The sequence below is a fragment of the Anolis sagrei genome, chromosome 1 (genome assembly GCF_037176765.1).
Source record: "Anolis sagrei isolate rAnoSag1 chromosome 1, rAnoSag1.mat, whole genome shotgun sequence".
Taxonomy (NCBI): Eukaryota; Metazoa; Chordata; class Lepidosauria; order Squamata; family Dactyloidae; genus Anolis; species Anolis sagrei.
In genome coordinates this window covers 199110882-199128108 of record NC_090021.1, presented here as the reverse complement: position 1 = coordinate 199128108, position 17227 = coordinate 199110882, and the positions used below count along the sequence as shown (strand labels likewise).

Here is a 17227-nt window from a genome sequence, read left to right as displayed (position 1 = left end):
GTCCTGCCGGCACAAGGGTTTAACCCATTGCGCCACCGGGGGCCTCCATTAAATCATACAGAATTGTGATTGTTGAAATCCAAATGTACTCTATTTCTACTTAATAACCAAAGCAAATCTGAGAATTTTTAAATGCTCACATTTTTAGTACTTCTGCTAGCAGATTTTTTTATTTTATTTTATTTTATTTTTTGCTAGTAGATTTCTCTGTTGGTGAATTTCCAAGATTAGATGGCAGAGTTTTCAGTTGGGATTGCGTTGCCCTTCAATCTATGCTCTTCATCAGCAAGCTAAGTCTGAGCAGCTACTTACTAAATAGATGAAGGCTCACTCAACAGAGAATAATTGAGCCTAAATATGAGCTTGGTTTGGCTTGGCTACGTGGATAGCTAGTTGCTCACCTTGGTTTTATTGTTTGTATTCTAAACATAGTTCTTCCATAAGAATAAATCTCTGTTTCCTTCAATTGCCTTTCATTGCCAGAAATTGCTCAAAACTACTAGAATCTGTATTGCACCCAATTTACTTAAATCAGTGGTTCCCAGCCTTTTTTTGACCAGGGCCCACTCTCCAAAAGGGATGGGGCTGGTCAGCTCTGTGGAAAGGAGCGGAAATAAAATAAAATAAATAAATAAAGAGGAGGGTGGTTCACTGACTGGATTTTCGTTCTTGCACAGATTGGGAACCACTGACTTAAATGCTGGCTGAAATTGACATGTTGTCATCAAAAGGAACTAAGAAGTGTCCCTCATTTGAAATGATTGGGGCCACAAATGCTTTAGATTTTAATCCCCCCCCCCCAGATTTTTGGAACATAGGCAGTCTCTAAGTTACAAATATTTGACCTACATACGACTCCTAGTTACAAATAGGGGTGAGACAACAGGAGAGGAAATCTATTCCTAGGATAGGAAATTCACTCCTGAAAGAGTTATCATAGAGAAAATGTGTCTCCACTAAAGCTTTTTTGTGTCTCCATGACAACCCAAAATTTTCAAATCTCGTCACAGGGACAGAAAGTGAGGTGAAAAATTCTGAACAGGGGCACAGGCAGCAAAACAAACACTGCAGGGGTGTAAACCCTTCCTGATGCTATCCAAAACTAAAAAAAAAAATTAAAAAATCGAGTGTGAGGTGTGTGGACTTACACTTACAAAATGTACCTGTTCTGACTTACATACAAATTCAACTTAAGAACAAACCTACAGAACCTATCTTGTACATAAACCAGGATTTCCTGTACCTGCGGGATTGGGGGGGGGGGGATATAAATTTGAAAGGCCATTTTAGTGTATTTACTGTATTTTAATTCTGTTTTTATCACACTGTTAGTATTTCATTGTTTTTAAACGTTTGTATTGCTCTAACTTGTCTAGTGTGGATTGTTACCTATCTTGAGTCCCCACAGGGAGAAAGACAGGTATAAATATAGATAGTAATAATATATATTTGTATATAGTTTGCGCATACTGAACCATCTGAAAACAAAGCTATCACTAACGCACCATTTTGGGGAAACCTGAGTGGGCAGCTGAAGTTATTACTCTAGTGTTTTCTTCCACAAGGTTTAACTTTGCATGTATGGGGAAAATGTATTTTACTGTTTAAGACACACAACACAAAGCAATTGTACTTTCCAGCTCTATTTACAAGATTGTGCTTGTTTCATTAACAAACGCTCCCTCTACTGGCAGAAAGTTAGCTCTCCCTCAAAACATCTCAAAACTTTGCTATGGGAGAATGTGCAAAAAAACAAACACTGGTTTTAATCAGAATATGTAGTCTACCTCAATGTGTTTTATGACAGCATTTCCCACCCAATCTACCGGTCTGTTGCACTTTTCTTGCGCCCCTGTAAAATGTATCGCACTCACTGAATTTGTACCCCAGCTATGTTTTTTTTTCCTTTCAGCCATATTGCTCTTATGCTGTGTATAATTGTGTTGTATTTTTTATTTGATGTTTTTAATTGGTCAGTGTTTTACTTGTGTATTTTAATTGTTGTTATTATTATTATTATTATTATTTCTACACTGCCATATAATCCAGATTATCCAAGCAGATAATCTGGATTTTATATGGCAGCATAGAAGGGACCTGGACTCTCCCTCCAGCTTGCATAGAATCCATGGGCCAGACAATTCCCACTACTAGTGAACAGCATTCCTGCTGCCATCTCACCTGACACTGCAAAGGTTGCCCCAAATGAGTCTTCTAAGGCATTTTCCTCACCGGCAGCCCTGGGATCAAGTTCTGGATTCTGGTTCAGATCCCTCACAACATCAAGAGCCAGAGGCTTGTCAGCTGCTGTCGCCTCATCCACAGGTGCAGAAATTCCATTTATGCTACCTGTGTGAAAATAAAATTAAAGGACTCAATATGTAAGCCTTTTTTTTAAAAAAAAGCCAGAGATGGACCTATACATATATGCAAATAAATGTAGCAATACAGTTTGGTAATGCATATTGATAAACCCTGAGTTAGAGAAACAAATGGATTTTTTACTTAATTTTGTAACATGGACATAAGCACAACTTTAGATGTAATGTTTGAAAAATGTGAGCAGATCTGCATTTTTATTTAGACTTGTAAAGGTTTTTTAGAAATGTGTCATAGTTTTTTTATATAGGACCTCACACACCATGCGGAATTCCGGGTAGTTAAAAATGTAACTTTTACAAACTCTGGTGGCACTGTCAGGACATAGAAATTTCCCTCTTTAGAAGGCTGGATTGCCAGTTTTGGGTATGCCTTTAATAACATTACTGAAGCAGCATCTACACTTTTAGAAGAGATGCATTTTGACATTACTTTAACTGCCATGGCTCAATGCTATGGAATCATAAAATTTATAGTTTAAAGAAGTTTTCAGTCTTCTCTGCCAAAAATGCTGGTGTCTCACCAAACTTTAAACCCCATGATTACATAAAATAGTTAAAGTGATGTAAAACTACATTAATTCTTCAATGCAAATGCACTTTGGGTTATATTTCCTAAGCTTTGTTAAAGATATATTTCAATAAATATGCAATCCACAGGGGAAATGGAGGAAAACATAACTAAATCAAAGACAAAACACAAGCAACTCAGATGGGTAGCCGCAAGCAGATGTATGTAGAAGAATGCAATTCTCCCATGCTATTGTCTGATTTATTTAATTTATTTATTTACAACATTTCTACCCCGCTTTTCTCACCCCAGAGGAGACTCAAGGCAGCTTTACACACAGGCAACAATTTGATGCCCTAAAACACAATGTACACTTAAATAAATATTAAAATAGAATTGAAATGTAAATTAAAAACAATGTAAACATTTAAAAACAATATATTCAGTGTTAAACATGTAATCTACGAGTGTAATCTGGGCTGTTCCAATGGTCATTGCTCATTGTTCCAAGACTATCTATTGCACGAGTTCTCTAAATACTTGGTCACAAAGCCACGTTTTCACTCTCTTGCGGAAGGACAGAAGGGAGGGGGCTGATCTAACATCACTGGGGAGGGAGTTTCACAGTCGAGGGGCCACCGCTGAGAAGGACCTGTCTCTCGTCTCCGTCAATCGCACCTGTGAGTGAGGCAAGACTGAGAGCAAGGCCTCAACAGATGATCTTAAACTCCACAGTGGTTCATAGAAGGAGATACATTCGGACAGATAATCTGGGCCAGAACTGTTTAGAATCCTTTCATCTCTCAAACCAAATGTTAGAGATTTACCATTTTCCTGCCCACATAGGGCCTCTGCAGCTTTTTCATGACCAGTTCTGCGCAGGACTTCCACAAATGGCGAGAACCAATCCTTCTTCTGCACTATCCTGCACAGTAATTCTCTCACTGCCCAGCAATTCCCCCTGGCATCTTCAGCTTTAACCTGGTTAAAGAAACAAGGGAGAAAGGGGGAATGAGAAGAGAATGACATTTCTGCAAGAAGTTTCTCAGCACAGATAAAACAGGTTATTTTCCAAGAATAAAGTAACGTATTTAAAATGTTTTCTGGCTTCTAGATTAAAAATGGAAGTGGTTTTCATCTCTGCAACCCAGCTCCCCATGAATTACTGCTATAGAATCATAGAGTTGGAAGAGACCTCGTGGGCCATCCAGTCCAACCCCATGCCAAGAAGGAGGAAAATTATCTTCAAAATACCCGACAGATGGCCATCCAGCCTCTGTTTAAAAGCATCCAAAGAAGGAGCCTCCACCACACTCCGGGGCAGAGAGTTCCATGGCTGAACAGCTCTCACAGTCAGGAAGTTTTTTCTAATGTTCAGGTGAAATCTCCTTTCCTGTAGTTTGAGGCCATTGTTCTGCGTCCTAGTCTCCAGGGCAGCAGAAAATAAGCCTGCTCCCTCCTCCCTATGATTTCCCCTCACATGGCCTTCATGTCTCCTCTCAGCCTTATCTTCTTCAGGCTAAACATGCCCAACTTTTTAAGCCACTCCTCATAGGACTTATTCTCTAGACCCTGGATCACTTTAGTCTCTTCAATTGTGGTGCCCAGAACTGGACACAGTATTCCAGGTGGCCTGACCAAGGCAGAATAGAGGGGTAGAATGACTTCCCTGCATCAAAGGACTAGACTCCTATTGATGCAGGCCAAAATGCCATTGGCTTTTTTAGCTGCCACATGACATTGTTGGCTCATATTTAACTTGTTGTCCACGAGGACACCAAGATCTTTTTCACACGTACTGCCGTCGAGCCAGGCATCCCCCATTCTGTATCTTTGCATTTCATTTTTCTGCGTAAGTGGAGTATCTTGCATTTGTCCCTGTTGAACTTCATTTTGTTAGTTTGGGCCCATCTCTCTAGTCTGTTAAGATCGTTTTGAGTTCTGCTCCTGTCTTCTGGAGTATTGGCTATCCTTCCCAATTTGGTATCGTCTGCAAACTTGATGATTGTGCCTTCTAACCCTTCATCTAAATCAGGGGTCCTCAAACTTTTTAAACAGAGGGCCAGGTCAGAGTCCCTCAAACTGTTGGACGGCCAGATTATAATTTGAAAAAAAGAAGAATGAATGAATTCCTATGCACACTGCACATATCTTATTTGTAGTGCAAAAAACACTTAAAATACAATAATTAAAATGAAGAACAATGTTAACAAATATAAACTTATTAGTATTTCAATGGGAAGTGTGGGCCTGGAGTGAGACATGCCACATTATCACAGGAGAGATATTGACAAGCTGGAATGTGTCCAGAGGAGAGCGACTAAAATGATAAAAGGTCTGGAGAACAAGCCCTATGAGGAGCGGCTTAAGGAGCTGGGCATGTTTAGCATGAAGAAGAGAAGGCTGAGAGGGGATATGATAGCCATGTATAAATATGTGAGAGGAAGCCACATGGAGGAGGGAGCAAGCTTGTTTTCTGCTTCCCTGGAGACTAGGACGCGGAACAATGGCTTCAAACTACAAGAGAGGAGATTCCATCTGAACATGAGGAAGAACTTCCTGACTGTGAGATCCGTTCAGTGGAACTCTCTGCCCCGGAGTGTGGTGGAGGCTCCTTCTTTGGAAGCTTTTAAACAGAGGCTGCATGGCTATCTGTCAGGGGTGATTTGAATGCAATATTCCTGCTTCTTGGCAGGGGGTTGGACTGGATGGCCCATGAGGTCTCTTCCAACTCTTTGATTCTATGATTCTAGGATGTCTGCACCCTACATAACTGGAGAAATCACACTGTTTAGCCAGTATTGCACCACCTAACATCCACCGGGAAGTAGCAACCAATAGTGAAAGGGCCAGGGCAGTGACATCTCCGGTCCATCCTCTATTTGGATATCAGCCAGCACACCAACACCTCAAATAAAGAAATAGTTTTGTAAGATCTACAGAGATACTCACAGGAACACCTGTGAGAGTCCAAAAGTGGCAGGTTAAAACTCAAAACCTCAATCTGTGGCTGACACTGGATGAGACACTCGCTCCAGGGTGCACAGAAGACTGGATGACTTGGAAGGCGCTGAACAGGCTGCACTCTGGCGCCATGAGATGCAGAGCCAACCATAAGAAATGGGGCTACAAAGTGGAGTCCACAACATGTGAGTGTGGAGAAGAGCAAACCACAGGCCACCTATATCAATGCTGCCTAAGCCCTGCCACATGCACAATGGAGGACCTTCTTATAGCAACACCAGAGGCCCTCCAAGTGGCCAATTACTGGACAAAGGACATTTAATATACAGTGTTCCCTCACTTATCGCGGGTGTTACATTCCAGGACCACTTGCGAAAAGTGAAAAATCTGTGAAGTATGGATGCTATATATGTATACAGTGTTCCCTCACCTATCACGGGGGTTCTGTTCCAGGATAAGTGAAAAACCACGATGTAGGGACGCTATACAGTATATGTACTGTATAGCTCCGCCCACTCCTCTCTCCCCCTCCTCTCTTTTCTTCTCCTCTTTCACCTTTGCCCATCCCCTTGCTGAAGCCACCCATCTCCCTTCCTCCCTGCTTCCCCACTGGCATGGGGCTCTGACCAGGTCGCCTGAGGAAGAGTGACTGGAAAGAAGTCCTGGTGGAAGCTGCCTTGGTGGCCCTCTCTGCCCCCAGTGGAAGCTGCCTTGGTGGCCTTCTTTGGCCCCGGCGGAAGCTGCCTTGGCGGCTCTCTCTGGCCCCAGTCGGAGCTGCCTTGGCAGCCCTCTTTGACTCCAGAGGAAGAAACCCCGGTGGAAGCTGCCTTGGTAGCCCTCTCTGGCCCCGGAGGAAGAAGTCTGTGAGTAATTCAAGTTTATTATATACAGTGTTTCCTCGCTACTTGTATTTTAAATTAATTTTTTTGAAAAGCCACAAAACAGCAAGTTTACGGTTAGCAAATCGCAAAGCGGCGAGGGAACACTGTATTGAGTTCCGAGGGTGAGGCAGTAGCAAGGAGGGATTTAAAGCCACCGTGCACCTTTCTTTTGCTAGCTATCTCTGCTTTGCTTTGCAATCTCTCTTGATTGGCTGCCTCTCTCCTGAGGGAGAGGGTGAAACCCCCTTCCACACTCCATCGTTGCCAGAAGGTGGGATTAGAACACCACTCTGGGCAAGGGCAACCATTCATAAACTGGGAGGCAAAAACCCGCACAACAATGAGTCCGTGAAAAGCGAACTGTGAAGTAGTGAGGGAACACTATAATGCCAAGTTGGTGATAGTATTATAGCTGGGTCTGGAAGCTCTGAGCATTACGGAGGTGCCGGAAAGGAGACTGTGAATAAGGGAAGAGAGGGGGCGGAGTGAGAGCGGGGAGAGCGAAGGAAGGATAGAAAGGAGTGGATGCTTAGGGTAAGGGTTAGGACAAGGTTTAGAGTTTGGGTTACAGTTCGGGTTAGCGTAAGGGGTTAGGGTACGGTTTAGGGTTTCACCATTCAAGAACTCTTCCATTCCTTCTCTATTATCTGTCTCCGGCCTGGCTTACATTAGCTAAGTCTCTCTTGCGCAAACAGCGCTCCTGAAGGAGCGATGCGGCATCTCCATAATGCTTGGAGCTTCCGGACTCAACTATCATACTATTACCACCAAGTTTTTAAACTTTGTGTTTTGAAATACATGACAACTGGGTGATAGTATGACAGCTGGGTCTGGAAACTCCAAGCGTTACGCACATTCCATAATGGTGTTTGTGAATAAGGGAAGGGGAGAGCGGCACACTGAGGGCAGGAATATACTTCAATTTGGTGGAAGGATAGAAAGGAGGGGAGGGTTAGGATAAACTTTAGGGTAAGGTTTAGGGTTTGGGGTAGGGTAAGGGTTAGGATTAGAATTAGGTTTAGGGGTTAAGTTTAGGGTTAGGATAAGGTTTAGGGTTTTACCATCAAAGAATTCTTACATTCCTTCTATAATATCTGCATTCTGTTCTGTGTTGCGCAAACAGCACTCCCGAAGGAACGAAGTGGGGTAATAGTATGAAAGCTGTGTCCGGAAGCTCTGAGCCTTACACTGTTTCCGCTTCACTCCTTCGGGAGCGCTGTTTGCGCAAAGCAGAATCGAACACAGATATTATAGAAGGAATGTAAGAATTTTTTAATGTTAAAGCCCTAACACTTATCCGAACCCTAAGCCTTACCCTAAACCTTACCTCAACCCTAACCCTTAATACTAATCTTAACCCTAATCCTAACCCAATCCCTAAAGTTTACCTTAACCCCAAAGCCTAATCCTAGCCCTACCCCAAACCCTAAACCTTGCCCTAAACTTTATCCTAACCCTCACCTCTTTTCTATCCTTCCACCAAATTGAAGTACATTCCCGCCCTCAGTGTCCCACTCTACCCTTTCCTTATTCACAACCACTGTTGCGAATGTGCGTAATGCTTGGGGTTTCTGGACCCAGCTATCATACTATTACCTGAAGTGGAAAGAGCGTAAGGCTCAGAGCTTCCGGATCCAGCTATCATACTATCACCCCAAGCGGAAAGAGCGTAAGGCTTAGAGCTTCCAGATCCAGGTATCATACGATCACCTGAAGCGGAAAGCGCGTAAGGCTCAGAGCTTCTGGACCCAGCTATCATTCAATCTCCTGAAGTGGAAAGAGCGTAAGGCTCAGAGCTTCTGGACCCAGCTATCATACTATCACCCGAAGGGGAAAGAGCGTAAGGCTCAGAGCTTTAGGACCCAGCTATCATACTATTTCCGACAACTGTACCCGTGGTTCGCTCCTGAGTGGATAAAGAAATCATGAGCCTGGGGTGGTGCGGGATGGGATGGGGGGACCCGGGGACAGGGTGCCTACCCGCTCCAGATCCTCGTCGTGGAAGAGGCCCTTTTCGAGGCAGGCGGTGGCCACCTGCGTGGCCCTGAGCTGCTCCACCAGGACGAACTGGAAGAGGTGGAGGAGGAAGGCGCCCTCGTCGCCGGCGGCCTCCAGGGAAGGCGAGGGCAGGTCGCGGAGGCTGGGGTCCAGGTAGTCTGCCGCCGCATAGCCGCCCTCCACCAGCGCCCGGTAGAACTCCTGGGCCAGGCCCGGGCGGGGCGGGGCGGCCCTCTCCAGCACCTGGAGCAGCACCTCGGCCGCCGCCACGTTGCCCGCCGCCCGCTCCTCCGCCCGGATGCGGTCCTTCTCCTCGGGGCTCAGCGAGGGCATCCAGTCCAGCACCCGCACCACCTGCATGTTGAGCTTGATCCGCCGACGGAAGACGGAGATCAGGGACAGCGTGGAGGCGTCGCAGGAAGAAGAAGCAGCGCTCTCCTCCGACATCCTCGCCTAGGCTTCGCTTGGGGCGCCTTGCGCACCCCCAAAGGCTCTTCCTCTCTGCCTAACCCTCACCCTCTCCTTGCTGGGCAGCCTTGCGCCTTCCTCTCCCCGCCTGGCACTGCGCCCCCTTCGACCAGCAGCCACATATAAAGGAGTCGGTTTCAGTTTCTATTCCTGCCCGGAGCTCCTGAGTTTCGAAACGTCAACGCGCTCTTCCTCGTGTTTCAGCCTCCTGGGGTTTTCTTTACCTTTGCTGTTTACTTCGCACACGCCCAAAGTCAACGCTGGTGGGGAGACATAGAAATAACTTCAAGGCACACAACAACATTGAATGGAGCATTGGGCAGGTCAGCAGGCTCTTCCAAACACAAGGATTGTTTTCTATATTTTTAAGGTGAAATCAAAAGGGGTTTGGGGGGGGGGGGGGTTACAATTTTGGACTACAACTTCCCCACTGCTTGGCCTTGCTGGTTGGGAGTCCTTGGATTTGTAGCCAAAGAGTAACTTTTCCAAGGTCTGGGTACAATAGACACAGCTATATCTGGAAACACAGAATCTCAAATTGTTAAGTCTGCAATTGCCTAAGTTTTCCTCTGATTCTAAATTCTTTATGGTACTCAGCCTTTTCTGATTCAAGTCCAAAAGCACATACTCAGAATTTTAGGTGAATTATTTTAATGAGATTTCAGTTTTGTTCTATACTTTGGAACTTTTACAATGCGTTCTCATTTGGGAATCTAGGTTACATGTTTAAAGTGCCCTTTGTATAGGTCAGGGGGGAAAGGCCCATCGTAGTTAGGGTACATACTTCTATACTGAGAAATTTTATTTTATTGAACTTACAGTTTGCCTCCCAATATGTTGCTGTTATGCTTTGTTTGTATATTTTGGCTTTTCCAAAATGAACCCATAAACACAGGTATTATGGGTTGTTGTAGGTTTTTTTGGGCATTCTCTCCTGATGTTTTACCTGCTCTCTGATATACACTCCGACACCATCGTGTCGAGATCCCTCAATGGGAAGTGTTACATATGTGACACATGGCTTTTAAGTCCTGATTCTTCCCCTCAAAAACGGCTCATTCCCCCGGGTCTTCTCTTTTAAGATACAATACAAAAGAGGCAATATTCACATTGTGAAACGTCAGGAGAGAATGCCTCTAGAACATGGCCATATTGCCCGAAAAAACCTACAACAACCTAGTGATTCCAGCCACGAAAGCCTTCGACAATACAGGTATTATGATTGGTGTCATAAAAGGAGAACACATTGTTATTTCTTATTGTATTTTTATTGCAAAGAGGAGTTTCTTGTATTATTATTATTATTATTATTATTATTTTGCTTTGTGTGCCAAAATACTAGCCTGGTTTGGGATAATCTTCCTCTTCACTTGTTTGGCTTGAGTGATACTTCTGTTCTACTTTTGACAAATATGTCTTGAGCTGTTTGTAGTCAATTAGAAATGTATAATTTGGGGTCAATGGACTCTGCGTTGAGGTATCTGTGAACAAGATATACATTTTCCAATGATTATTTCCTCTCTGTCAATTTGAATTTTTCCTCTTACAACTAATGTTAAAGTAACACTCTAGTCTTTCCAAGAATTAACAGTAAAAGAAAAAAATGTTCCATAATAGAAACATCAATTCCTATGGCATGGGAAAAAAAAAACATGTGGGAAAATCTATTGGGAGTGGCTCCATAGCTTTTAGCAGTTTCAGAGCTGTGTAGCTCCAAAAAAGTTGAGGACCACTTTTTTAAACTGGTATTTTTGTAAGTAGGGCACAATTGACATACTTTTTTTCTCCTCCATATCTTTCTCTGTATCATACATTGTACTACAGCTATTCACGGGCCTGCCTCGGCACATTTAACAAAAGCAAACTTCCAGCAGAGGTTGACCATTGAGTCACCAAGAAGGACTAGAGATTCCACTTCTCCAGGAATCTCTGTTGTACAATGCAGTTCTATGGCAAGTTTCCAGGTAAAGTTGACCACAGAGCTATGCTGGAGGATATAAAGATTCCTGTAGAGATATTCTGTCAGGTTAAAAAAAGAGCATTTTTGTTTTTATTTGCAGATTTTCACTTTCACGGGTGTCCTTTGTCCTAAGCCCAGCAGATATGGATGGTTGACTGTAGCCAGTTTCTTCACAGTTCATAGCACCAGTATCTAGTGTTGCTTCAGTGTCTTGAGGACAAATCTTTATCCTTTGAATTAGTGAGATCATGTGTTGAACAATATTGTTGTGTATTGATAATCTTCCAATCCCACAACTCCTCTACATATATAATGTGCATTGGGGTGGCATTTAATGTTGTTGTACAATGACAATGAAGTTATTCTAGTCTATTAATAAACTATGATAATTAAGGCTGATAGTGATGTTGGAAATGGAAATGGCATCCAGAAATTTTTGAATGGACCAGGAATAAACTGCCTGTTCATACAGTCCTCCTTCGCCTTCCCTCCATGCAGGAACTTTGGCAAAGAGAACACCTCTTGCTTTTACAAATCACAACATGCCATTTTGTCCATATCAGCAAACTGTGACTTGAGGCATCCCTCCAGTCCAGGATTCCAGATCATGGTTTGGAATGGTTAGTAATTCTATTTTGGAGGGATCCACAGGAGCAGACAAAGGATAGCATGTGTGCATATAGCATATTCCCATCTTTCCACAATATAGTTTAATTCATTGCATCTTTTGGGATTTTGAAATACCTGCATTTCCATATTCCTAGTCCCAGATTCCCCCTCCGATTGTCAGCACATTTCCACCCTTTTAGCAAAGTGGTTAGGAATGAAGGGGGAAATCCATCCTACATCCCCCAAGTCTTTCATTTTCTCTGGATGGGATACAAGCAGTGGCTAGTGTGATTATTCCAAGCTTGCTCTTACCTCTGTTTCCAAGGTGCTTGCCCTGCTCTACTCTGCTACTGACTGGGTGGAAACTGATACATCTGGAACATCTGCTATTTACAGGGGGCTTGTGAAGTAAGACTCCTTTCCTTTTCTCCTTCCTCCCTTGGTGGTCCTTGAGGAAAAATGCAGTGGGCATTGGACATGTGACTAACCCCCTTTCTCCAAAGGCAGAAGTGGGCAGCTGGCAGCAAGTTTTGGCTTTTGCAGTATTTCAGATTTCTAGATAAGGGGAACTTAACCTATATTACTGTTGCCCAGCATTAGCTTTCTGTTTCTTCCTCATACTTCTGGGTTCTACTTTTATTTATTTTGAATCTGTGGCTGTATTGTGTGACGCTGAACCAAGTCACTGGGTACAGGGATTTCCCAAGTCTTAAATACTGTGAAGTTAGGAACTAAAAGTAAAGAAATGTTGCAGAAAAAAAAATCATACAAGTGTTTACCACATTATAACAATTTAATAGCTATCGTATAACTATATTTTACTAATTACATCCGTGTATATTTTGTTAATAAACTAAACCAGCATTTCTCAACCTGGTCGGGACCCCTGAGGGGGTTGCAAGGGGGGTTTCAGAGGGGTTATCAAAGACTATCCAAAAATACATATTTCTGATGATCTTAGGAATCCCTTTGGCAGAGAAGGCTGAAGATCTCTCAGCCTGTTCTTCTCTTCCTTTTTGGAAAGAGACAGTGAATCCTCCCACCAAAAGCCCTCCTCCTGCTGTGATTGGCCAGCCTCTCAGCCAAGGTGAGGGCTGTTTCTGAGACGCCAAGTGGGGGAGGGGAGAGAAGGCATGCTTGGAGCATGGCAGCATGGTGCACGTGCGTGGGTGAGGGAGAGCGCATGAGCTGGAGGGAGGCCCCTGCCAGTGAGTCCCTTCAAAGCAGGAAGGAAAGTGCCCACGCCATGTGAAACTGAGAGCGACCCAGCAGCATCAGAAGCAGCTTAGGTAATTTGTAATGCTATTTATTAGAAAAAAGTCCGCCTTACCTTGTTTTTTTTTATTAATGCTCCCTTTAGAAAATCCGGAAGGATGTGGTTCAATCTTTATGCGGGTCAATCCTCCCCAAATTCCACCAATTGGGCATGTTGGATCTGTGTGCCAAGTTTGGTCCAGATCTGTCCTTAGCTGGGCTCAGTTCTCTTTTGATGCAGGAGAACTACAACTCCCATAAGCCAAGGTCAATCATCCCAAAACCCTGACTGTATTCACAGATGGCCATGTTGGATCAGTGTGCCCAGTTTGTTTCAGATCCATCATCGGTGGGGGTCACAGGGTTCTCTGGATGCAGGGAGAACTATAATTACCATCACGTTGGATCACCCCCCTCCCCGCCCCCAAGAACCCCACCAGGATCCAAAGTTGGTCATATTGGGTATTTGTGCCAAGTTTGGTCCAGAACCATCAGTTGGTTGCACATTGCTTTGTCAATGCGGGTGAACTATAACTCCCAACCTCTGAGGTCAGCCCCCTCGAAACCCTTCCATTATTCAAAGTTTGACATGTTGGGTATGTGTGGCGGGTTTACTAGTTCCATCACCAGTTGGGTACAGAGTGCTCTCTGAGTGTTGATGAACTACAACTCCAAGAATTCAAAATGCCCCCCTCCCCCACATCCCCACGAGTATTCAATGTTGGCCATGTAGGTAGTGTGCCAAGTTTGGTGCAGATCCATTCTGGCCTAGGTTCAGAGAGCTCTTTGATTGTAGGTGAACTATAAATCCCAGCAACTACAACTCCCAAATGACAAAATCAATCCCTCCCAACCACACCAGTATTCATATTTCAGCGTATCAGGTATTTGTGCCAAATTTGGTCCAGATCCGTTGTTGTTTGGATTAACAATGCTCTCCGGAGGTAGGTGAACTAAATCTCCCCTAAATCACTGTCAATTCCTCCCAAATCCCTCCAGTATTTTCTGATGGTCACGGGAGTTCTGTGTGCCAAGTTTGGTTCAATTCTATCCTTGGTTGTTTAGAATGCTCTTTGATTGTAGGTTAACTATACATCCCAGCAACTAAAACTCCCAAATGATAAAATCAATCCCCCAATCCCACCAATTTTCAATTTTGTGCCAAATTTAGTCCAGTGAATGAAAATACATCCTACATATCAGATACTAGCTGTCCCCTGCCACGCGTTGCTGTAGCCCAGTCTGTATATATGTTTTGTGAGTGTGTATATATATATGTTTATGTATGTGTATATATTTGTGTATATGTGTATACATGTGTGTTTGCATATATATAGATATATATATAGATAGATGGGTGTATATGTGTGTATATATTTGTGTATTTCTGTGTTTATATGTGTATATGTATATTGTGTATATGTCCGCACTTGTGTATATATGTGTATGCATGTCTACATGTATATGTAAATACGTATGTGTGCATGTGTATATGTGTATATTTGTGTGTGCTGTATGTATGTGTACATGTGTAAATGTTATGTGTATATTTATGTGTGCTTGTGTGTCTGTATGTCTGCATGTGTATTTGTATATGAGTGTATGTGTATATGTATATATATAGTTTATTTTGGGGGGTTATAAGTCCATTCTGCTGGGTTTTTTTAGGGGTGATGGACACTCATTGGCCTGATAGGTGTATTGTGTCCAAATTTGGTGTCAATTCCCCCAGTGGTTTTTGAGTTCTGTTAATCCCACAAACAAACATTACATTTTTATTTATATAGATTTACATTACAATTCATAACAGTTGCAAAATTACAGTTATGAAGTAGCAACTGAAATATTTTATGGTTGGGGATCACCACAACATGTGGAATTGTATTAAGGGGTCGCAGCATTAGGAAGGATGAGAACCATTGAACTACACTATAAAAACCCACTGGGCAGACTTGGTCAAGTCATGAACTTTTCACCTCAAAATAGGGAGGCCATAAATTGGAAACTACAATTGCCCATTATGTTCAATGTGATTGTCTTAATAGTAAGCATGCAGGCAAAGTTGAAAAAACATTTTTTTATTGCAACATGAAAACCTGATTAATCTACAAATACTCTCCCAACTATTGTAAAAACATGTTACATTATTTAGCAGATTTCAAGGCTTTCTTATTCTTATCACTTTCATTTCCCTTTATTTACAAAGCAGTTTCATTTCACAATTGCTAATGAATTTTTTACAAGGTTTTTTTTAGAATTTGGAATTCTTAGGAAATGAAACATAAACAAAGGTGCGATTCATAGCTTTTCATGGTCTGCACAATCAATGGCTTTGCTATAAAGCACAGAATGATTTCCTTCTGAAATTCTTTGGTGTGCTTCCTTGTGCCTCTTCTTTCCTGAACCCAGTTTAGACATAGACACGTCTGGCTTCAGCACAACAGCTGAATCAGAATATTTATAGTGTTCAAACTAAAATAGAGCACTAGACTTCCTTGTGCCTCTTTTTTCCTGAACCCAGCCAACAGACCAGGGAGGCATTGTGGGGTGGAATTTGACAGAAATTGAAGGGATGGTTAAATGTTTCCCATTCCCCCTAAAGACTGTTCATGGTTCTCTGTGCCCCATGGAAAGGAGCTTGAAGGGCTGTTTCACCTTACAATCTGAAGAAGGGAGTTGAGAGAGAGGCACCCAGGTGGGAAGAGTGGCTGTGGGTTCAGGAAGTGAAGGACAAGCAACAAGTACAGGATTTCCACTTGCAACCTGGGTGTTTCTCCAGGCATGTCCATAATGCTTGGCTGGTAAACTGCTTTGCTGCAACAGCGTTAACAGTCCCTGCCTTGACCCCAGATGCCTTATTCTGTAGGTCCATCACTACTAAGATGGCACCTTTGTGTGTGTTTGTGCTCAAAACATCTCTTTCCAGTTCTGGTACAGCTGACAAACACTTCCCATAGGGCCAGCTTTAGCATAGCAGGTTAATCACCAGCTGCAGTAAAACTTGCCGACTGAAAGGTTGACAGGTCAAAGCCAGGTCAGGGTGAGCTCCTGACCTTCAACCCAGCCCCCCCGCCCACTTAGCAGATCGAAAACTCAGACCCCTTTCACACAGCTGAATAAAATCCGACATTACCTGCTGTGAACTGGGATATATGGCAGTGTGGACTCAGGGTCCTTTCACACAGCTATATAACCCAGAACAAAGAGGTGAAAAATCCCACAATATCTACTTAGAACGTGGTTATCTGAGTCCACACTGCCATGTATTGCTGATAATGTGGGATTTTATTCTGCTGTGTGGAAGAGGCCTCAGATATCCCAGTTCAAAGCAGATATTGTGGGATTTTCTGCCTTGATATTCTGGGTTATATGGCTGTGTGGAAGAGCCCCAAGGGCCCTTCCAGACAGGCCCTATATCCCAGGATCTAATCCTACATTATCTACTTTAAAGTGGGATATATGAGTCCCCACTGCCAGATATCCTGGGATAAACAGATAAACTGGGATCAGATCCTGGAATATAGGGACAGAGTGGAAGAGCCCCAAGGCACTCTTCTGGCCAAATGCCTCCTGATGGATGAATTTACATTAAGACTGGCAATATATTAAAAATGAAAAGAAACAGGATTCTTTCCTAATAAGTCTTGCTTCCTTTGCCCCTCTGAGGCCCCTTCTACATAGCTATATAAAATCCACATTGAACTGGTTGTTGTTCATTCGTTCAGTTGTCTTCGACTCTTCGTGACCTCATGGACCAGCCCACGCCAGAGCTCCCTGTCGGCCGTCACCATCCCCAGCTCCTTCAAGGTCAGTCCAGTCACTTCAAGGATGCCATCCATCCATCTTGCCCTTGGTCGGCCCCTCTTCCTTTTACCTTCTACCTTCTATTGAACTGGTATACATATGGTAATGTGAACTTGGGATAACCCAGAGCCCTTTCACAACAGCCCTATATCCCAGAATATCAAAGCAAAAAAATAAATAAAAAAAAATCCCACATTATCTAAGTGTAGACTCAAATAACCTAGTTCAAAGCAGATATTGTGGGGTTTTCTGCCTTGATATTCTGGGGGGCTTTCCACACAGCCCTATATCCCAGAATATCAAAGCAAAATAAATAAATAAATCACACATTATCTGAGTGTGGACTCAAATAATCTAGTTTAAAGCAGATATTGTGGGATTTTCTGCCTTGATATTCCGG

At 43.2% G+C, this 17227-nt stretch overlaps 1 protein-coding gene across 2 annotated transcripts in view; it reads right to left on the bottom strand.

Moving 5' to 3' along the window:
- The window catches only part of IFIH1 (interferon induced with helicase C domain 1), a 32095-nt gene extending 22566 nt beyond the window's left edge, over positions 1-9529 (bottom strand). The window contains exons 1-3 of one of the 2 annotated variants that reach the window (XM_060777922.2): positions 8715-9529; positions 3717-3870; positions 2182-2349 (exon numbers count right to left, since the gene is read on the bottom strand). In XM_060777922.2, coding sequence (XP_060633905.2) covers positions 2182-2349; positions 3717-3870; positions 8715-9179 — 787 coding nt within the window. In that variant the 5' untranslated portion in view covers positions 9180-9529. The remainder of the gene's footprint in view (positions 1-2181; positions 2350-3716; positions 3871-8714) is intronic. The other variant, XM_060777930.2, reaches the window with a different exon arrangement.
- Between the last annotated feature and the right edge of the window lie 7698 nt (positions 9530-17227).